The sequence below is a fragment of the Catharus ustulatus genome, chromosome 2 (assembly GCF_009819885.2).
Source record: "Catharus ustulatus isolate bCatUst1 chromosome 2, bCatUst1.pri.v2, whole genome shotgun sequence".
In the NCBI taxonomy this organism is placed as follows: Eukaryota; Metazoa; Chordata; class Aves; order Passeriformes; family Turdidae; genus Catharus; species Catharus ustulatus.
The window spans coordinates 62,241,968-62,265,674 of record NC_046222.1 but is presented as its reverse complement, the minus strand read 5'-3'; the positions used below and the strand labels follow the sequence as shown (position 1 = coordinate 62,265,674).

At 41.8% G+C, this 23,707-nt stretch overlaps 1 protein-coding gene across 1 annotated transcript; it reads right to left on the bottom strand.

Annotated features, from left to right (window-relative positions):
- Nucleotides 1-856: 856 nt before the first annotated feature.
- OLFM4 (olfactomedin 4) lies at nt 857-23,557 on the bottom strand. The gene is made up of 6 exons (XM_033053501.1): nt 23,477-23,557; nt 21,213-21,290; nt 17,423-17,575; nt 10,169-10,381; nt 9,111-9,264; nt 857-1,650 (listed from the first exon to the last, which is right to left on the bottom strand). Exons 1-6 carry the CDS (start codon nt 23,555-23,557, stop codon nt 857-859), a joined length of 1,473 nt encoding a protein of 490 aa, XP_032909392.1.
- Between the last annotated feature and the right edge of the window lie 150 nt (nt 23,558-23,707).

Genomic DNA, 23,707 nt, shown 5'->3' with positions numbered 1-23,707 from the left:
TAGACTGTAGTAAGACTATTCACAGGGTCATGTTTAGACACAGAATTAATAAGGGAAGCAGAGCAGGACAGAAGGGAAAATAGATTAAAACCATACTACCAGTTTTGCTCCCCCAAGCACTCCATTAAGTCAGCCTGGTAGTGTGGCAGCTTGGGAGAGTGTTGAACTGCTTGGAGGCAGCTGTAGTTGGGGGCCAGGGGCCACTGCATCACTGCTGTCAAGGACAGTGAGCCCTGTCCCTTCCACAATGCCTTCTCTTCTCTTCTCTTCCTGTGGTAGGACTTACACAGCAATGATTTTTAGCCTCGTTCCTGAAGTCTTGAGCCAGATACTACTGCTTCCAACTAACAAATGGATTACTGCCTTCTGAATAAGTCTTCCTCCTAATCTATTTTAATCCTTGAACTAATTTCTCTGAGGCTTCGTTTCACTCTGATGAAGATCAGTGGAAATACATTCTGTTTCTGAGTGCCTTGCCTGTGTTACTCTGACAAATGCAAATCAGTGGGTAATTAGCTACTCAGTCACCAGATAGTCTGTGCCCAGCTATTTCTGCAAACAAAAAGCACTAAATCGATGCACTAAATCTACCCTCAGAGACAGGACAATTGTAAAGCACTGAGCACCAATAAACACCAAGCAAAACTTAAAATACCCCATAGTGCCAACTGCTGCCAGCAATATTAGTGGTCAGAGCAGGCAATTCTTTTAAAGAGTGTAAGTTCTGTATGACACCCCCACATACAGTACATCAGACCAGATGAACTCTGAACTGGCAATAGCATTGTCTAAAGATCCCTTGGAACTCTCATATTGGCTGCTGCCAGTTTTATCACATGCCTATGTTCCTGAGGTATTAAGGTTGAAAAGTCACATCATATCTTACAAGGTAACCATCACTGTAAACATACAGTTTCTGATCTGTGGGGCTATAATCAATACTCTGGATTATATCTAACTTTTTATCCATAATGATACTAATTCTACCTTCTTCACCAGTCCTCGTGTCATACATGTAGAAGATCTCCTCTTTCTTAGTGTTCAATGGCCTTGTGGCATAAAGAACACCACATAATATGAAAGCATTGGAAACAGATGGCTTGTACTGTCTCGTCTGCCAAGTATTTAGCACATCAAGTGTGGTCTCATTGAGCTTGCTAATCACAATGTTGCCCACATTATTTTCAGTTGAATATATTACCCATAACCCACTTTCATCCACGGCAAAATCTATGTCCTGCCATGCTACACCTGCATAAGAGAAGCGGTTACCAACAGCAGCACCTGGAAGCTCCTTCCTTAAAACCTCTCTGTTTGTTTTTATATCGTGCTTCACCAAATATCTCGAACCATAACTATGATAGTACAAATGATTTTTATAAAGGGCAGCACCACTTCCTTCCCCATATGTTACTCTCCATTCATATGTGTGCTTAAACAGCAGCAAATCATCAAAGGAGTTATAAATTCTGAAGTATTCCAAGTATCTCCCATCAGTGTTCAATGGTGCAACCCAATAGACTTCCTTCTCTGGATTAGAGGGATAGTAATCTCTACCCCAGGATCCATACTTGTAGGAAAATCCTCTCCAGTTCAGCTTGGCAACATAAGGCTGGCTAACATTCATCAGTCCACGGTGAACACAGGTACCTGTAAATAAAGAGGAAAAAACCAAAACAAACAGGTTTTCCAAATGTCATTACTAGCAGAGATGTTTTGCAGATTGTAGCCTCTAGACTGTGTTTAGTAGAGAATAGCTTTGTGGCCAAGCACAGACATAAATGCACAGTTTTGTGTGTAAAAGGATAATTTTGGGCCAAATTCAGCAACTGGATGGCACTCAGTGTTCCAAGCTGACTTAAAAAGTCAGAAATAAAAAGAACACATATTATTACAATTATTTGAAAAGGAAGGTGGGGGATTAATTCACAGAAAGTAAGTGCTCGCTGTGCTGTTCATACAAGGGACGGATTTCTGTTTCTACCCATTTGAGGCAGGCCAGCCTGATGCATTAGGAAATCCCTTGGAAAATACAATTTCAGAAGCATTTCAGGTTATTTTCTACCTCAGTGGAATTGAAAGCATGGAAGGTGAGAGGAAAAAAAAAGAATGAGGAGCATCTGATTTCTGTGTATTTCACTGTGGAGGGGAAGAAAGGAGCAGCAGCAGCAGTAATTCCAGAGTCATATTTCAGATTAGCATTCTGCTGTCAAAATCACAGCTTTACAACTGTGTGTCACAGCCACATGGTGCCTTCTACCTCAGGCCCTCAAAGAAATCTGCAGACAGTAACAATCATAGCCCAGGAAATGTAGACTGATATTACTCTGACTTTTCATGTGGGGCAACTCTAAAGAAAATATGACTTCAAGCTGAACCAGAACAGCTCTGTTTTACACATATCAACTGCAAAAACATTTTCAGGATCATGGAAAAAATAACTTAAATACAAAAAACAGTTTCATTTTACTCATGCTCAATTAGTGTTTCCTGATAAATTCTCAATATCATAAGTCACTGGTAGGAAAAAAAACTCCACTCAGAAACATCCCAGGGCTTCAGATGAGTGTGAAGCTGCTACTGGCAAAAACCAGCATGCACTTTTCCAAATGTTAACATTAGTTTTTTTATTACTGCCACAAAAGTGTCCCAGATTTTTCTCTGTAAGGTTATCTTCACCTGAGGTAACAGAGACAGGGATATCAAGTGGTTGGCACCAGCTCAGAAGCTTAGTGGTACTCCAATGTTTCCCAGCTCACCAGGGTGTTCTAGCCACTAGATAGTCTTCCTTATTGAAGATGGAGTATATATAACATGAATAGACCCAGGTCTCACACATCAATTAGTGAATAAATAAATGGCCACAAATTTTGGTGTTAATAATACCTCCCTCAAAACAGTAACTCGGTGCACTGACAGCTATGGTGCTGATGAAAGTCAAGACTATCTTTTGAGGTTTTAATACTTTGAGTGGGAACCATGTCACGATTTGTTGCAGCTTCTATGACAAGAGTGGCTCATAAGCTCAGTCATATGAAGGGATGTCTGGCATATAAATAACCTCTGTCTTAGCACAAAGAAGATAGAGGAATAACAGAGAAAGGTTTTATCGTTTGCCCTCAAAGCTGACCATCCCTAAGCATGGCCAGACAATACTTATGAAGATGAATTGGAAACTCCTGAAACCATGGACAGAAAAAGTCTAGGCGACATTTTGCTCTCAAAGGCTATGCAGTCCATCTCACAGAAAGAAGAAAAATTGGAGGCAGACCAATCTAAAGTATTCTACTTAGAAAAAGACTGGGAAACAAGATAATTGGTAAAAAAAAATGCACAGTTGCAAAAGCAGAGAAATTTTTTCTGATCTGCTTTGCCCGGGAGAAAGGTGCTCTACCTGTGGGATTAGAAAATCTGTGTCCTGAATGTTAGTAGTGTCCAAGTACTGATATTTGTGCCAATGTGTAAAGTCAATTTGGGCAGTGAAGCTCTGCATGTCTCCCCCTTTCTCAAAATGTTCTATTTCTCTGCTTCTACTACATAACACCTTCACTCCTCACAGTTTTGTACTGACTTTTACTAGTGACTGTGACCTGAGGGACATGTGATTCACCTGCAGCCTCCTCTCAACATCTGTGAGAAAGGTGGGGAGCAGTTTTATATTAAATATAAATCACTACAATGAGATAAATCCCTATGTCCCCAGGGCATTTTGGCAACTTCCTTGGGGTCAGTATTGCGCATGGGAGCAGCTCTTCATCATTGAGTCTCCATCAGACGGCAGAGAAGGTGGCACAATTTGTAAACACTCCCATCTCCCCCCCCAGACAGTTTTGTGTCCCGGGTTTCTTGCAGCTGAAACATGGCATGACCCTGGTTGAATGCTGCTTTCCTTCGTGCCACCAAGAATCCATTCAAATCAGCATTCCTGGCTCAGAGCAGATGAGCATTTAAGCATGCACTTAAGTGCTTTACAGAGGATGAGGCCCTGGAGCAGAAACCTCATTTCCAAATATAGCACACAAGGCAGGCACTGCTGTATGGCTGGCCAGGCTGTATCTCTGGAAATGGCATGTAGCACTTCCAGTAACGTGGCCTCAGCACTTGGCACAGCTACCAGCATTTGGAGGTGCTTACACCTCAGCTCAAGCAAAGGAAGAAAGCTACAGCAGCCAGTGCAAAATGGCTTGCAGCCTGCCAACTTCATAAATCAATTTGAACTGTGTTTTTCTCATAGCTCTATTATGTATTGTTACCTCCGGCATGAGAACTTCTTTAAAGCTGGTGACATATTGAATATATTACTGTGCTTAAATCACAATAAACTTATCTCAGAATTAAATGGTTATTAAATGCTCTAAACTCTTCATTTGTTTAAAAAAATGTAGCACCAAAGCTTGCAGGTAGTGAAGCACTGCTAAGCTCATCTATATGCGACCTCAAATAATTTTTCATGTCATTAAGCAGAACACAGTTCCAGATTTATTTTAATAATTTATACATTGTTTCATAAATAAAAAACAAACGTGTGTTCAGCTGAGAGACCTTTTTTCACAAAAGAAATAATAAATTATTATTTCTTCCCTTAAAGAGATCTCTCTGCTGAACACTTGTTTGGTTTTTATTTATGAAACGATGAATTATTAAAATAAAGTTAGAAGTGTGTTCCGTTTTAATGACATCAAAAATTGTCTGAGGTTTCCATAGAGTATATGCTTGATTTTTATTTCCTTGAAAATTCTCCCATAATTATTTTTTTTTTTTGGCAAAAATCCTCTGTGGTAGTCAGGGGTGATCTGTCTTTCACACAGGTTCAGAAGAATTCGTTGTTGTTTATTTAATCTAAACTTGCCTCCCTGTCTAGGTCTTGTGGGAAAAAATGCACAAAGGAAACAAAGTGTCATGTAATTTTGTAAATATTAGAAGGTACTTGAAATAAATCCATATGCATTATTCAAACTTTCAAGTTTTTAGCTCCTTCCTCCATTGTTTTGGGCCACAGATAAATGAGTCCTGGTATTTCTGCCTTCCTTTGTCTCATGCTTATGTAGCAGGGAAGGGAAGGACTAGCACAGGTACATACACACATACTTGTCCCCAAATAAAGAACCAGGATCTCAGCTCAATTAGATATTAATCCTTCTGATTCAGCAGAGAAAGAGCTGACACTTAATTGTCAGGGCTGAAGGGTGCCTGACTTGCTTGGCTAACAGGCTGCAGAACTGAGCATGAGGCACATGCTGCTGGGTCTGCTTTACCCACTTCACTCTGAAGCACTGGCAGAGCACATCAGCTACTTACTCCAATACAAGAAAACACTCCAGCAGCCTCCTCCCACCAAGCAGCTGCATCTGATTGCAGAAGAGAAGGGACCACCCTTGGCCTATGCAGCCAAGGGCTGAGATACCAAAGACACAGCTCTACAAGAAAGGCTCATCCTGGCTTCTACCGTCTCATTGACACAGGAAGACTCACAAAGACACTCCAGTCTTCCACCAGTATCATGGGGGACAGAAAAAGGCTTGCAGCTGCATAAAAGACCCATGTTGGCTACATCTAACAGGGGATGAGCTGGAGGGAGGGTCAGATTTCATCTGACATGCCTGAAGGCAACTAAACAGCTAAGGTCCTTCAACTCAGCTCCCTCCAATGCCACTGAATAAATGCATGTGTTTCCAGGGCAGTTCAGGGAGTCCTGGGGAGACAACTGGCCAGTTCTTTTCAAGTGCCTCTAGGCATATCTCTCTCTTTGTGAATGGATGCTTTCAGTTCAAAACACAATCCAAAATATTCAAAAAACACAGATGGCTAGGGTCCATAGGAGGTAAAATATAAGCTAAGAGTGAAATCACTATAAGACTCCAATAGGATTGCCTGAGTTTCAGCATTGGGCTACTCCAGGTATTCCTCCTGCTGAGACCTACTCACGAGTAGCTTGAAATCCTTAATTTCTGAGTGTATGAAATCCAGGAATAAAAAACAAAACTGCTTCTTTTTTCCTTTCTTTCCATTTTGCCGTTGAATTTCATCTGACTCACTTCACTTCCTCTCTCAGATTATTTCAGTAAGGTCTAACACAGAATCTGCAGCAGAGTCCTGAAAAGACCACCCTAGAGTCTTTTCTCTCTATACCTACCCAAATGCAGCCACATGAGATTAGCCCAAAGAAAAATTAATGGATAAAATTTTTTTCCCACTGGAGTGGTGAGGAGAGAGATGCCATGAACCACTGCAGATAGGAAAGCCAGCGACAATGATGGGGATGACTGCCTATATATCAGACACTCAGACACACACCTCCCCACTCAGAGGGTAAGGCAGATGGAAAACAGTGATTTCTTTCTGCTATGTTATTTGAGAACAGGCCTGCTCACTTGGAGAAATACAGCAGCAAAAGCCTTGGGGGACAGAGTCAGAGGGGCTGCATACTATAGCAGTGTGAAGCAAGAAGCTTTAATTAAACTTGCATTTAGACTCATGATCTTCGACAGCTTGGGGATTAGCCAAGCTCTCTCTAGTTCGTGCTGCCTATCCAAAATATGCAGGAGAGAGGATGAAGGGGGAAAGAAAAAGCAATCTGAAAACAGGACAAAGAGTCAGTTAAATACAAACATTATAAATATAATATGAACTGAAATCGGGGCAAGGCCAAGAGGTTTGGCAGGAATTCAAGGCATTCAAGCTCACAAAGAAAACATATAGAAATTGTATTCAAACACACAAATGGGTGCTAGAAAGCTCCAGAGGCTTAACTGTGAATGTCCATGCAGCACCTCCAGATGCATCTCTCTCACATACTTACTCCATCTTCCCAAGCAAAAATATCTTACTGCTTCTAACTGTTTTCAGATACAGTCTGCAAGACGTGTAGTTGCTCTATGAAGTCCTCTGCACAGATGATAGCTGCTCCCCACCAGTCACACAAAGTCACAATATGCTAGTCCTGTGTGGATCAGCAGAGATCTGAGCCTACACAACACCTGGGTTATCTGTAGAGCTAGCATCTTCCAACACGAAAAAAACTTGCCAGCCTACAACAGTTTCTCTGCCAGTCCTTTGTGCCATCCTCAGAGACCACACTCACCCTAAAGGAGGCCATGTGATAATACACTCACAAGGATCCTCCAGCCTCTCCCAGGTTCCTAACTCTGGACAGAAAAACTCACAGACATCAGAGGCTGTCCTCAGCTGATGTCAGTGCTGGTAACTCTCTGGAAGTTGTCATACCAGGTAGAATTTGGACCTCCTTCATTCTTTTCTGTTGCATATGCAAAGGTGCCTGAACTGTCTGACCAGTCAGGAATAAGGCAATGCCAAAGCAATGCCATTTTGGGACCAAATAAAGTCTATCCATCTCCCTACCTGCCCTGAGAAACAAGGCTGAATAAGTCTATTACAGTCACAATTCCATGCAGTTTCATTTAGCCATCCCAGAGCTACCATCCTTCTCTAGACTTGCCTATCCCTACGTGGAGCTGCACTCCAAGTATAGTTTCCCCTTTCCTATTTGGTGAAAGCTGCTATGTCCCGCAGACACCAGCCCACCACCCAGATGATAAAAGCAACCCTCTCCTCCACCACTCATGGAAGGACACAGTATTCTTGTTCCAGAGCTCAGTACTTTTTCACCAAAACAAAAGCTTGCTGTAGGCTTAAAGAGAACGAGATTGTTTCTTTCCGCACACCATCACTCTCAATAAATCAGTGAGATGTCCTTCAAGTATTTCTAAAACATTGTGGAGTTTTTTCATTGAAACATTTTAAGCCCTTCCTTAAGGAGCAGAGAAAGGCCTTGAGATTTTTTACTGCAGCTTTTTGTTTCAGATTTCTCTGCTGTCTGATTCCCAGACAAGGTGTTACTCATGCACGCCGTCAGAGAAACACAGCACCTGCTTGCACCACCATGAAGCCCTAAGGAGGGACTGCTCACCCTAAGGGGAGCTTGTATTTCTGTCTCTCACCTTTCCAATGAGATGCTTGAATTAGCTGACTTCAAGGTGATGAGAGGTAAATGCTGGTAGGTGCAAATTCAAGCTCCTTGAAAGCAGGACACAGCTCCTCCTTTATTATGGGCTCCTCTAGCTGATTGGTAACCAGCTTATGTGAAAAAGCAAGACTCTTCCCCTGGGTATTGTATACAGCACAGCACTTTTGCTCTTACAATACTCTGGCTAAAGGAACCCCCTGTGTATAAAACACTCAGGGGAACAACATGGTTTTAGAAATCCTCCTGTCGACTAAAAACTGGGATTCCTGACCTAGCATGTCTAATCTAGTGTTTCCTAAATGTTTTGCTCCAGTATATCATACCTAACTCTCAAAATTTCTCAGGCTATGATTCACTCACAATGTGATTTTTCAAACTGAACACAATGTCAAGACAAAAGTTCTTTCAGTTACAAACTAATTACCACATACCCCGTAACTCTTAACACCATCATATGAACTGCACTCTGGAAGCCACAGATCCAGGCCCCAGAATATAACCTTTCCTAGTTAAGAAAACTACAAAACCTTAGTTCCATTGGAGTCAGTAATACAGCTCCCCCTTATCTTCCTGAGACCAGAAATTTTCCCCAGGTCCCTTGACCACCCATTTTGGAAGCATGTTTTGACTGTGAAGCAAAAGTAATCTTCATGCGAAGTTCCCTTCTGGAGCTTGCATCTCAACAGCTTTAGGACATCAACAGTTGCTCATACATTTTACAAGCAGCATTAGAGCAATATTGCCATGAACACAGGTCACTTTCACAGGAACTACTGAAAATCAAAGCTAGTTAGTACAAAAACTTCATTTCCCACAGGTCATTGTTCTGGACGGAAAAAAAATATAAGAGAAGAAGGATAGAGATTCACTTTTCACACTGCAGGTAAGAGGAAGACTGCAACTTCTTCTAGCTGAAAACAGCTACTGTGTTTATAAGACTTTGATTACTGCCTTCATTTTCCTTTTGAACCACTGATGAAACATTAGGAGCTGTCTGCTCAATTTTTCAAGAGCTAAGGAGTATTATTAAAATTGTATTTAATATTAACAAAGGGAAGTCTCTGCATTTACTGTTCTAATCATGTATTTTATTATCTCTTCTGTGTTATCCCACAGAAATGCTTACCTGGTGGGAAGTAAGGGGGTGGTGTAGTTTTGGTTGCATTCTCTTCACATTCTTTCAATCGATTCTGCAGAGCCACAATTTGTCGACGAATTGCAAGGACATTGTTTTTGTCCAGTGACTCTAGCTCATTTACCAGTATAGTCAGATTAGTGATCTAGAGGGGGAAAAAAGACAGCAAGTTTAATGTCAACATCATTTAACAGATATTTGCAGGCAGGGCTGATCACAGCGGACGCTGCAGAAAAAGGTTCTAAGAAACAGGCCTTACCCTTGTAGCCTCAGCTTGACATTTCCAGCTGAGTATGTAACCACAAGCATATGCTTTAAGACTAAGTTGTATAACAGTATGCAAAAATAGTGCTATTTTACTCATAGTGTAAAAATATTCAGTAAGTCTTAGGCAAGTACTAGCAGTTAAACATAAAAAGTGCTTATTCCAGCCTTACAAAAGTATCTGCAAATTTTATTTGCAAAGATAAATAGTGATTTTAACCACCTGCTTGATGATCTGGTGGGCAATGGAGCAAATGAGATTTCACTTTCCATCTTAAGTAATTATTCTCTCTAGGTGAGTGATTAACTACAATTTTGAAAATGTGATTTATAGTCTGCTAGGAAGGTGATAGTCTTTCCCACTTCTTGATTTCATATTGATTGGGCCACTGCCTTAGCAACCAGCAGCTAATTTTTTAATTATCTAAATTAAAGCACAGAGGCTTTCAAGCATGGGGGTCCGTAAATTAATATTTATTATAATAATTTGATCAGCATGTGTGTTTAATACTATGCAAAACTTTTAACTTTCAGGCAGATATTTGGCAAAACTAGAGTGGACTCCATTTGCTTTGGGGTTTCTTTACTTTTCTGTGTTCTGTATCAAGAAATAAGATTAATACATTTAAGGTCAAGCTTTCTTTTAATTTATGCTGATGAAATGCTAAAATAATTTCACTAGCCGCCGTAGAGACAGACTGCATTTCCTCAACCTAAACACTAAAGAGGGAATAGACTATCTGTGTATTTGAACCCTCTGTGGCTAATTAAGACCTTGGCAATACCTCCAAATATATTTGCTCAACGATGGCACTGCTTCCAATAAGGCTGGGTTTCAGCTGAGTGACCAGTCTCTCTAGGTCATTGATTTCCACTTTCAGTAACTGGAAGTCCAGTTCCGTGTAAGATACACCACCCGACTCCACTTGCTGCACTCTGATGGTTAGATTGAGGATTTGCTGCTGATACAGTTCAATTTTTTGTGAGTACTCCTTGACCTGAAAGAAAGAAAAAAGAGATAAATATTCAAGTCCAGGCTGGCAAATAAGATAAGCCTGTTTGACATCCTTTTCATATTTCTGAGTACCCAATGCATAGTTTCCACATACTTGCCATATATATTCTTCACATAAACTGCATAAATGTAATTCTCATCACATATATTAAAAAATATGAAATTTAACCCTCATTTATTGTTGGCAGTTTCACAAAATCCCCTCAGGAATGCCTGAGGATAACCGAAGGCAGAATTTTACTCACAGTCTTCCATTTTCTTAGTTCATTGCCAATATTGTCTTTGTGAGCTAATTTTATCCTCAGTATGCCAAGAACTTACATTGGTGAAAATTTTATTAGGAAATCTGCAGTGTATTATCTTTCAAAAGCAACCAGAGAAGCCTGCAGAATGCAATAAAGTATTCCCAAGTTTTTCAACTTCATTTCCTATTAACTCTGAATCCAAATAGGACTTTACCCTGTGTACATTTGAATTGTGTCAAACATTGGCAGAACTGATTTGATGCTTGTCTTTGGGCAGGGAGGAAATATTTAAACACAGTGTTAAAAATCAAATCTGGTTTAAATGAAAGTGTTAAATATATGGTGTTAGCTGGAGTAAATGATAAAGCAGCCTTTTCAGTCTTTGAACCATTAAATAGTTGTCCAGATAAATATATTTTCACACATATATCTGCTGAGGTAAAGGTCACAGTACAAGCATTGTGAAGCAGAATGTTAAGAATATTATATGGATTTGGGACTTCCCTTAGAAATGTTAGTTCCTTGAAATTTAATGCTTTGGTAAAGGGGCATAATTTCTCTCCCATATGCTTCATATATCATTATAGCACAAAAGATAAGTAAGAATAAATATAAATAGTTTGTTGCACTAGTAATTTTTATTTATACCCTCAGATGGTATTTGTGCCTCTATCTACTGCACTGTAATTTCCATTAATATTATTTCTTCAGCTGAAAGACTCAGCCTACATCTTCTCAAGCATTCTTGCATTATCTTAACATTAAATAAAAGTTAGTACTTTTTTACCATTGTCTCTGACACCTGCCATGGTGTGAAGACCATGTACTTCCTCTTCTTCTGCTCTGGCAGCAGCCCTTGAGACAGGAACCCAGAAGAAAACCCACATTTATCAAATGATTCCTTTCAGTCTTGATTGACTCCCAAAGTACCAAAGAGGGTGTATGGGAGATCATGGCATGGAAATCTATGAAGAGGATCCTTTAAGATCATAAATTATTTAGTGATAAGGAGGAGAAGCATAAGAGTAGATCCTCTGTTCAGAAGTATAATTATCAATAATGGCACAACTACACTATAACTCTTAAACCACTACAAAATAATCCTTGCATGGACATACATAGTATACACCAAAACCAGGATGCACAGTTCCATGTATTTAAATCTGAGTTTGTAACAGATCTTCTATTCTAAATGTGTGCAGCCAGATTTCAAGCTGCTCAAAACTGTGATGTTTCACAAGCTGTAGCAGAAGCACCCTGGCTCACAGCACTGGATGCTCTAGATCTCCCAGATCAAGCCAGGATAACTTCAAGTTATTGAATTAAGAATCAAAAGTTACACAATTCAATTTATACAATTAAGAATCAAAAAATAACAGCCTAAAAGACTTAGACCTAGTTCCTTGTAACTGGCTAGCAACACTGACAGCTGGGATTACAGTAGTTTCACGAATACAAGCCGCACGGATTATAAGCCGCACCCCCGGTGCCTCGACAATGTTGCTGTCTTTGTCAATAGATAAGCCGCACCCCGAATATTAGCCGCACTTTCGTTCGTCGCGAGAATCCGTGCGCAGCTTTCACAAATTGGCCAATTAGTAACAGGATCGCGGCATAGCGGGCTTTACTGGCTCGGGGCGGGGCCAGGAAGGCTCGGCCCGCTCATGGTTGCCGACGGGGCCGGGTGGCCCAGCTCAGCGCCACGGCTCGGCGGGGCTGGCCGGGTGGTGCTGCCGCCGCCGCCGGGCTCGCTGGCCCCCCTTTCCCGTCAGCACCGCCCCGCTGCCGCGTTCGCTCGCCCGGCTGGCGGGGCTGCCGCCGCCGGGCTCGCCGCCCGCCCCGCTGCCGCTTTCGCTCGCCCCGCTGCCGCTTTCGCTCGCCGAGCGCCGCGCCTCGCGAGCGCCGCGCCCGCCCCGCCCCGCGGCGCTTTCGCGAGCGGCGGCGCTTTCGCTCGCCGAGCGGCGCTTTCGCGAGCGGTGGCGCTTTCGCTTGCCCCGCCGGCAGGGCTGCCACCGCCGCCACCAGGCTCGCCGGCCGCCCCCTCCCGTCTGCACCGCCGCCGCGTTTCCTCGCCCTGGCCGGCACTGCAGGCCCCCGCACCGCCGGGCTCCCCCACACTGCTGGCCCCGATTCTGCTGGGCTTCCCCCACTGCCAGGCAGCCCCACCCGCCGGCCTTCCTGCTTCTGCCATGCTCCCCTGCACTGCTAGCCCCACTTCTCCCGGGCTCCCCCGCCATGCTGGCTCAGGCTCTGCCGCCCTCCCTGCCCCGCCCTGCTGGCCCAGGCTCTGCCGCCCGCCCCCCGCACTGCTGGCCCCGCCTCTGCCAGGCTTTCCCACCTCTGCCGGGGCCGGCCGGGCTCCAGCTTGGCTTGGGGCTGCCGCGGGCTCTCACTTCCGTGTTGGCAGCTTTTAGAATTTTGTTAATAGATTAGCCGCCCCGGAATATTAGCCGCACTTCCGGGTTTCCACCAAAATTTTGGTCAAATTGGTGCGGCTTGTATTCGTGAAATTACTGTACTTGCCCTGGTGCCACCATGATCTGGTAGGGAATAGCAGGAGGAACCAATCCTTTTGGAAAAGTCAGAGATAATTGGACCACATACTTTCACTGATCACCAAAATCAGTTTGGCATTGAAATAGAACTTCAAAACAAATTCATCTGGAAAAATTATTCAAAGGTGAATGTTTAAACTGTGTGCTAGAGTTTGTTCAACAACAAAAAAAGGAAGGAACATTACTACAGCCTGAGAAGTACGACGTAAATCCATTTCTGAGCAAAATTGCACTGCTATGTGAAGCTATGTCTATCACAGAGGTATCTGGAAATCTATCCAGGTGTTAATAACCTTTCTCATGGTAATACTGGTAATAATTAATAACCTTTCTCTCAGTATTATTGGTAATAATAATGCAATAGTGACCAAATCTGCAAACCACTGAAATAAACAGGCTGCTAGAATTAGTGATGGCTACTCATTAGTGAGAAGCCTGTGAATTTGAAGTTTTCTCCAGGGTTTTCAGAGCCTGGACAAAATGCTGAGGGCTGGAACAAGGCACAGATAGTTATTTCAGCCATGACTGCAGAATGCAGACCTGAAGTTCTCCTCCCATATCAGAGGATTTTCACTCAGTCAACCATCTAGGTCATTTAAGGACATGTCACCACCATCCAGCAGAGTATAGCTGAGCCTGAGCTAGCACCATCACTCTGCAGTGCTCTGCACAGCCACACCAGCGTCGCAGGGAACTTAAGCTAATAGCTCCCCTGGCGAATTATTGGACAAATAAAATTTTCTCAGCAGTGCTGCACTAACAGGTATATACTGCTTCTGCAGATAAATCCAGCACATATGTTAAGCATTGCAATGCTCTGTGTGGAGATTCCCACCTGCTCAGATCTGCTTTAGGAGATCTGCTTCTGTGAGTTAGAAATATCAGTAGAAAAAAGAACACGACCTTGCTCTGTTGATTGGCAGATAGATTTAAGCAGCTTGTAATCCCTGCTCTTCTACTGCATCTACCTGCTAGGGACTGTCTGGAGTCTCTTGACAGGCTGGCACAGAAATTCTGTGCACATCCTATTTTTAGGGATACAGACCAATAACTAGCACTGATTGCTGCTGCATTTGTCATAAAAGCCTGAAGTAGGGCATGATGAGTGCATGGGGCCGGGATTAGCCCTTTATGGGAAGAAAATGGAACCATGTGAGGCATATGTAAGGAAAAACACCTTCAGTTTCAGTTTTTCTTCATTCCAAGCATTTTCACCTTCGTTTAATGAAAAAGGGCAAGAAAAATCTGCAATGCTCATTTAGTGTGTCATTTACCTGCAACTGGTATTTATCAAAACTGTTTTTGCAGCATGCAAGCAGACATTTATTTGGAGGGTACAGAAGGGGGAACAAAGGTGCAAGATAAAGATGCAAAAGAAAAAATGTGGGAGGAAAGAGGGAAGATAAGAAAGAAATCACAAACCCAGCAACTTTCTAAAATATCTCAGCCCAGGACACTGGCTTTCAGCAGACTTGACCTCTACAGTTCCACAAGGAGCAAGTCTGGCAGTCTGCTTTCTGAGATGGAGAAGAATTCCATTGCAGCTTAACCTGTTTTGAAAAGCAGGGGTTTTTTTGCTCCTGTTTCTGTTAAGGAGAATGTTGTGGCCATTGTGAGCACTGTTCTGAAAAGCACTTTCTCTCCTTATGATCATGTGCTGATTCTCCCCTGTTATGGAATTGTCTTCTCCCTTTTCCTATTGAGAGGAACAGTCAATTCCCACTTTGCTTTAAAAGGTTAATTTTCCTCTGTAATCATAATTATGCTGGCAAAGGTTGACGTGACAGAGGAAAAATTAGTCTGGTATTTTCAGCCTACAGTTTGTACTCACTTGGCACATGAGAGCATCTCTTTATCTGCAAGCTTCCTTGCCTGCTGATTCTATAAAAGGACCCCCTTGCTTTTTGAATTAGCCAACAATCAGGCAAAAGGTTAATGATTCAATCAGATTGTTTATCTGGGATTTTAGCACATGGAAAGCATCCTTAAGAGGGTCCAATCCTGCAGCTCTTATCCAGGAAATGTTCCCATGAGCTTCAAAGGGTGTTTTAGAAGAGCAACAAACGCTTGGATTCTCAGAGTCAAAAAAGGAAGCATTCAGTAGAAATTCCCACTTCTGTGTTGAGACTAGGTTACATCTGCATGCAATTCCCTGGGCATTTGCTCAGCATCATTTCTAATAATAATCAATATTGAAAGCTTGAGTTTCTTCCTTTTCATTATTTCCTGGTCTCTGTGAGTATTATCATGACTGAAATTATATACAAGATTGCATAAGAAGCATTTTTTCAACAATTGGAAAGGTAAACAATTTTAGAGCATGGAGATTTATGCATGATAGGATCTTAGAATATTTAACTTGAGATATCTATAGGGTAATGCTCAAAACCTCTCTTCCTTCTACAAAAAAAAAAAAAAAAAAAAAAAAAGAACATTATAACTGAAAAATCTCACACACATCAATTTACACCAAAATTCAATCTGTTCATTTCAATTTCTGACCTAAAGTGTCATATCACGCCAAAGTATATGTCACACTTCAACTAGATGCATTGTAACACTGCTTGGCTGATTGGTCTCGACAGGATGAAATTCAGTGAAGCCTGAGTTAGGTCAAGAATTTTCACTGTCTACAACGGGATTTGCAAGTCAAGGTCAGTGTCTACACTGTGGTACACTGCTGGGCACAAAAGGGTGACAACAGCCGCAGCAGCTGACACCAGCTGGCAACCTAGACATTGAACTCTAGGGTGGGGACTCAGCTTGCCCTGAATTTAGAGGTGAGATTCAGGTACTAATCTGGACACCTAATTTTAGGTGTCTATAGTAGTAACCTGTGTCTTTATATGAGCAAGATGTCTGAATTCATTGGAGAGGTCAAATAGCACTTGAGATGCTCCCATATCTGACTGGCACTGACCTAAACGGAACATGCACCATTCTGAGGAAAATACCAGAAAGAGACAGGTTACACCAGTGCAAGAAACTGGGAAAGGTGGTACACAACCACCTTTTGGAATCATGGCAATATTTGTCTGGGAATCATGCCTCTCACCCTGTCCCTGCACAGTTACTTTCAAATGCTGGCACTGACCACAGTGGGAACAGTATGGGGGCCTGAAATCTCAGTGATTTTCATGGCTTATTAACCCTGAGCTGCACTTCCATGCTCCAAGGGATCAGGTAACTCCTGTGCCTAGAGGCAGCAAGACTTATGTCAGTTTGTCCTTCATGTGCTGCTGACAGCTGGATGTGTTTCACTGTTAGCTGCAGCTCTTTCAAAACAAACTATTTGAACTGAAAGGTCTTACCACAGGATCCTACACGTGTTGTTGTGGGTTTTATGCACAACTTCTTATCTGTTCTTGATTATACCAGAGGAGGGTTATGAATATTTATGATTAGAATTTATAATTTAATGCTTTGCCTTTTCTGCTGATTAATTCAAGGACACTTCATTTCTCAAGATGCTTGGTTTCCAAAGAAAACACTTTCTGCTGGACACCCAATCTGAATCCTGAATATTTATCCACCATAAAAAGTCAAAGGCAGATTCCTGTCTTCACAGGCAGCTTCACCCAGTGCACTTCAGCATGTGTATGTTTGCCCAAACTCCTCAAAAAATGGATCTCAATTCATGCAACAAGCAGCCAAAGCAGTGTGTGTTTGTCTTCAACAGAAATGCATAATTCAGCAGTCTCACTGCCACAGCTTCAGATGTTGACAAGAAAGATTTTTTTTTCATTTATTTATTTTTCCCTGTGAGAGCAGAAGCAGTGAAGGGGCAATTATTCACCTACTTCTTCACTCTGGGATGTGGTGACCTTTCCCCTGTTTCCCTTCACTGCCTTCTCACAATCTGGCTGGCTTGATACAAATAATAACACATGAAAGAGCGGGAGGCTTGGTTTCCTATAGCATCATGTAGCAATCACAACCTAATAAAACTGAGCCAAAAGAGGAAAAGCATAATCATTCTTCCAAAATATATATCTCTGGCTGAAAAGGCCTAGAAAAAAGACTTGAGAATATTCAAATGTACATGACATGTTACAGTGTCAAAGATTAGAGATTTAATCACCTTTTTCCTTGTTCTTACAGAGCCCTCTTTCCCATTGTTTGAAAGACACACCACAGAAAAATGCTGACTGCTGTACTTTTTCATAGGCAACCATTCTTCAGAAAAGATACAACTGTTATTTTTAAGACAAGAGAACACCTTACTTTAGAAAGCTCTGCCTCAAACTTCTGCGTGAGTGTTGCGCTTATGATTTCCAATTGCTCAACCTTCTGCACTGGAAAGGTGGTATCTGGCAGGTACACAGAGCACTGACAAGTTCCCTCCTCATTCACAGAGCCGGACACATTGGCAAAGAGCTGCAAAAACAAATTGGTAAGAAAAAGAGCATTAACATTCTTCTCTAGAACCAGTATCTAATAATGTCTGGCAATAGTATGGGTTGTGCCAGTCATCAGCTGGTGATTATTTGAGATCATCCATTTCGTTACTAGTCATCCTTCACCTTTTTCTTCCAAGGAACTCAAAATATCTAGCAATTTTTATGACTCATCCTTACAAATCTGTCTAAAAATAGTTAAATATTGCTTTAAAGATTTTACCATTGGAAAAATGGAGACATATAATAGTCCTTACTTTCCCAATCTTGTGGACAATGTTCCTAAGATAAGGAAATAACTTTGCCAGCAGATAGAAAAGCAGGAAACAGCAGGAAAATAATAACATAGTAAGTTAGGTTTTACAGCTACTATTCTGCTCATCTAAATTGGACAAATCATTTAGTCATTTACATCCATAGAGAGGAAAGCACTGAAATAGAACTAGTAACAGGGAACGTTTTAAAAAGAAAAATCTTTCATTTGAAGATTTGCAGCCAGCCACAGCAAACAGAAATTCATTTAATTATACACCACTGAAAGGTGATGAATTAAATATGCAGGTTTGGCCTAGGGTAGAGATTCTTATTTTGCTACAAAATATTGCTCATAACACCCACACATCACAGCTCACCCATCCATCCTTGTGGATAGTTGGCAAAGCTCTTGCCCATGAATTGCCTTGTCCCATTTGTCTGCATGCTCACAGCATCATCACCGAGCTATGCACATGAGGGACAGAAAGGTCAGGGCTGGCACCTCCTGATCTTGCCATAATTTACAGCCAAGGCACACTGTAGTCTATAAACACCAGGCTGAATACTGAGTGTGTTCAGAACAGCTCTTTTTTGTTTGTACACAAAATGTTTCCAATTCATAAACCTATCACGAACTTATTAATAAAGATATTTGATGTTACTTTAAAATATTCTGGCACACACTTCAATGCAGCCGCATATTTTAAAGCTACAGACTTGCTTTTTAAACATTTCTTTCTATAATCTCTTCTCCTGCCTTGCAGAAATCCCAGTGTTATTCATGTGTTTTCTCTTTTCCTTTCCCTCTTAAAAGTAAAAAACCAAACAACAAAATTATGTCCTGAGAGCTGACATTTCAGCACTTCTTCCCTTGCTTTTTCACAGTGGTTTCAACTAATGTCCTTACTGCAAAACCAGCTGAGGACACACAGTGATGACCAACAGCAAAGTTGTCTTGACATATGAGCCCAGAAAGAAAAGAGCAGCAAGCAGGAATGATCCCAGTTCACACTTCTGGCACCCTCTTTACTGCAGTCACAACAAACTGCATGCATCTCATTTTGAAAGAAAGTGTGGAAAGTAGTTTTACCTGTGTTATTCAAGCACCATGGGCCTTAAAACTTCACTCAGACTGCTGAAGACTTTTAACATGAAAAGAAGCAGAGAAGTATCTCATGGCATTCCAGAATGTCCCAGCACACAACTTCCATTGATTTCTCTGCCAGGCAGGTTACCAAAGCACTTCTGAAAATCCCACTGAGAACACATTGTGTCTAAGTTTCTAAGTATTTTTGAAGATATGGCTATCAGTATGTAAATTATTAGGAAAAATTAGTTCCTAAGTCACTTAGGTATTTCTACACCTCTGAGTCCTCAGTGCATTGGCATGGTTGGGATGGCAAGCAAGTTGCTCAGCAATAAAAAAAGGAACAGATGGAAGAGACCAAAAGAAGCAATAAATGTGGCTTAGTGAGTATATGGGAGCTTCTTTGAGACTCTTGCACATTAGCATGCTACTTTTTGTGTGGAAGGCATTCTGTTCTGTTCCTTCTGTGCATAACACAAATATGAGTACATATATACAAGAGAGTATGCTATACATTGTATAGCAATAGCCATACATTTATATGCTATATGTTTATATGCTATAACTTTGTATGCATTATACACCCTGCTGTAAACTACAGTCTTGATTGTACCATACCAATCAGTTTTCTAGACTTACCCTATTTCATGTGCTAAAAAATACCATTCATAAATGTGTTCAGATATCTCCCCAAAAACCTCAAACAGATGCTTTTAACCTCTCTGTGAAAAACAATCATTATATTTTAACATTTTAATTAGGAGGGAGTTTTGAGATGAAGGCAGAGCTTCACTGTGGTAAGTGCAGCTTATACTGAAGCCAACAGTTTCCCCAAAAGAGTGGAAGCAGCCTGGGCAGACAGAACTGCTTCCATTCTTCCACTGACATTACAAACATAGGGATCATGATGTTGACAAGACCAAGAAGCATTGTTTAGTTAAAAGCCCCTTGGGTCAATAAGTTCTTCAATTAAAATATAATACCAGCCAAATGACAACCATGTAAAAAAAATGTCTTCTGTCATCCTGTAGAAAAATAGATGAGATAGACTGCTACTTTTGATGGAGTTGCATGGTTTTTAAAGTTTAATAATTTATACAGAACGCTTAAAAGAGAGCAAACTGTCCTAGCCTACAGCAAGGACTTGACAGCAACATTTCACTCTGCAAAATTAAGCTGTTACATATACATATTTGAAGCTATGAGAAATGTTCCTTTTCCACATCCCTTCAAATTAACAAAGGGAGTAAGAGTGAGCGGTTACTCAATTTTCTGAAAATCAGGAAATTTGTCTCTGTAGCCTCATGACATTCTCAGCTCCAAATCAGCTATTTGCTCATCCTAAGAAAAATAATGGGATCAACAGAAAGCACACAGCAGGGCCACAGCAGGGACAGAAGGTGCCACCTCAGATGGACAAGGAGATGGATAGAGTTTGGGCCCTGTTAATCAGACTCTGAAAGATAGCCCTAACTCCATTTAACTTTCTAAATGCTCTACTTGAGCCAGAGACTCAACTCTGTCTCAGAACAGGTCCCTTCACACCATATGCCACACTGGGCTTGCCCAGACATACAAAATATCTGCTGTGAGCCTGAACCTGTGCTTTGGATCAACTCTGGTTTTGACAACAATTTGCAGGAACATACAGAGCGAGTGTGGCACATTGAATCTGCTCCAAAGTGAACATGTTATTAAATAATCACTGATACAAAGAGGGAAAGAAACCAAACTCCAAAATCTGCAGATCATGGACTTAAGCACTGTACCAGGAGGCACAGAAGTAAGACTCAGGTCCCTCTATCACCAAATAGCTGATAATATTTTAACTAGGTGGAAGAGGGAGAATCAAGATTTCTCACACTCAGCAATTAAAAGTGGGCACTCCAGAAGATACTTTCAAGGCCCTGTTCTAGTTTACGTGGAAGTCTTCCTCAGGGAGATTGTAATCCCCAAACTGTTTGCCAGATTGGCATTAAATCCCCAGGAACTCATTTGTTTCGTGTCTGTGGTCCAGTTCAGTAGCTACAAGGCTAATGCCAAAGTTTTGTATCTGACTTAAAGTATTGAATGCCACAGTAGTGATGATTTTGGAGATTCACTACTTCCTAAAGTACTGGATACACAACACAAAAACACTTTTTCCAGGCAGCCCAACTGCTTTACATGTGTCAGAGTTAAGTCACTAAGTGACTGAGTAGCATTTAAAGAAAAGGACACAAATTCCCAAATTTGGTCTTTTCTGGACTATACTGAAGAATAGTAATGGTTATACCTCTGGGGAACTGCGCGATTCGCCATTCATATCCCTAGGCTGGGTCAGATATGGAAGCATCGTACTGAGATGAGCAGTCTGAAAAGCAAAGGAAAGATTCTTTAGTGTGATTTCCTTCATATTGGCACCATCCCTTCCACACCAGTCAGCCCCCATCCTGCAGCTCCAAAGCACTTTGATTTTATTATGGGAGCTATCCTGAGCAACTGTAAAATTTCTGATCTGCTGCTGAGGCAACAGTTTCCCTGGGCACAATGTCACTTCACAGACACCTCTTCCTGAGGAAAGTCTGTGCGTGACCAGAGCAAGGCAGGCGACGCTCAGCCTGTCCAGAAGGTGTGAGCTGAGGATGTGACAGACAGCTATGGTAGATTGCATGGCAGTCTAAAAGGACAGTGCCATGCCCCTCTGCCCTAAATCCAGAGAATACTGTCCTCCCAGCAGGAATGTCCCCTCCTCACCACCCAGCTCATGCCCCAGCCTCTAAGCAGAAAACTCACTGCCCCTTTCACACCCAGGCTCCGGAAGCTGTGATGTCTGGCAAACATGTCCCACTCTGCTAGTTGCACCATGAAGGTGACAGCATCCCACCGTGGAGAGGGAGCACTGGGAGAAGACACCACCCTGAAAAGGATACAGCCAGATCCATCTCAGGACCCTTTTATGCAATAAGAATATTTAACTTCATCTTTCATCTGTGACTAACACCTGCCCTCCTGCACAGCAAGGACAGCATCTGCCACCCTGGCACCATACTGGGGGTATCATGGCCCCAGACAGTGTGAAGAACAGGATGCATTCCTATGATGTAGCACACTGTGGGTCTCACCAAAACCTCTGTCCAGCTGGGAATTGGAGCAAGACACCCTCAATGTCAAATGGTGTAACAGACGGAGCATCAAATGGGCTTCCCCTGCAACAGGACACTCACTGCTAGGCCTTTCTGCATTTCCCAAATCCCAGCTGGAACCCTGTTGCTGAGCCTGGGGATGGTGGGGAAATCCAAATGGCTGGCAAAGGGCAGATCTATTAAGTGGCACAGTATAAACAAGATTTGTGGGACAATTTGTCAAATAAACCCTCTTGAACAGGCACTTGTGTGCTCATACAATTACACTGAATATGATGGGCAGCTGGTAGCAATTAACTGTGTAAGGGCAGAGTGTCACAAATTGTGCAAATTGCACAAACTGAGGACTAGCTTAAAACTAAGCAGAGTAAGGAGGACTTTCTCCCCTATTAAGCTTTCTATCCTCAGCTTATCAACATATATTATAACACCTCCATCTTGAATTTTGCAACTTTTCACTCCTTGAGCAGATAAAAGCACCTTCCCAAGAGGTGCTAACTTCACTGCCTGCATCCACAACACTCCCAAACTTAAAAAAATGTAACTAGGAGCACACAGCAATTTTCTGATTGGTGAATAAACCAGATAAATTAGAAAGGATTATCAGGAACCAAAATGGGTTTTTTTTCTCAAATTTTAACTAATAAATATCAAAAAGGCAGTCATTTTTGGTCAAACAAAACCAAAATGCTTTGCTTCATTGAAAAAGTTCTTAAGATATTCACAAACTCTTTCTCTGAAAACTGAAGCCCTGTTTTAAATTTGGAGAGAAAAAAAAAAAAAAAAAAAAAGACAGTACAAAATCAAAACTATCTTTCACTAATATAATTTTTTGCCTGAAAAAAGTTTTATCCTTGCCCACTGAATTTGATGTACCTTTTGGTTGGGGGTTATTGTGGGGGGTTTTCTGACTGATTTGGTCTGCTTTGAATTTCTCTCTTCCCAACCAGGTACAGTTTTTTAGGGAAGAGGGAGAACACCCAACAATAACCAACCAATATGGCTTTCATGTGCCCAGTCACAGAGTATGACAGCAGTCATGTAACTGGGAAAGCTCCCACCTCCCAATTCCTTCCACATCAAAGATCTGTTCCTGCTATAAGCCCTTGCTAATTAATTAGAAGCTACACAGAGCATTTAATATCCACTCAGATCCTCACTGGGAGTTGCACTCATCTAACCAAAGGCAGAATTTGACTCTGACTTTAAACCTGTGCCTCACTTTTACATTTATTACCCAGCTCCTATACATTAGCTGGGGGGAGGATGGAGAAATACTTTAAACTTTCACCAGGCAAAGACCTCAACATTTATCTAATAATTTTCCAGTAACCTTAAAAGAATTTTCAGCAATCTAAACTATGTGAGAAAACAAGAAGGCACCAAGGATCAGGTTATGAGACCCCCGTCTTACCACTCCTGCTGCTGCTGTTGTCCCACCCAGAGCACTCATGCCCTGCATGAGGAAAAGCACAGCCACCAGTGTGTGCTTCATCTTCCCAGCCTGCAGATGTAACAGCAAAGGGAGAAGGGATGTCTTTTATAGTACAGTCTGGGGATTTCCCCAGCCAAACCTTAAGGAACTTGTACAATATTTTTACAGGTTTTGGGTATGTGATGTCATGAACTCATATAATAACCAAAT

Bases quoted from the DNA above. Each gene is read 5' to 3' on its own strand.
- OLFM4 (XM_033053501.1), bottom strand. From the start codon at position 23,557: ATGAAGCACACACTGGTGGCTGTGCTTTTCCTCATGCAGGGCATGAGT. The intron at 21,291-23,476 runs GTAAGACGGGGG...TTTGCTTTTCAG, and splicing joins CAACAGCAGCAGCAGGAGTG to ACTGCTCATCTCAGTACGAT. The intron at 10,382-17,422 runs GTAAGGTGTTCT...TCTTTCTTTCAG, and splicing joins TTGAGGCAGAGCTTTCTAAA to GTCAAGGAGTACTCACAAAA.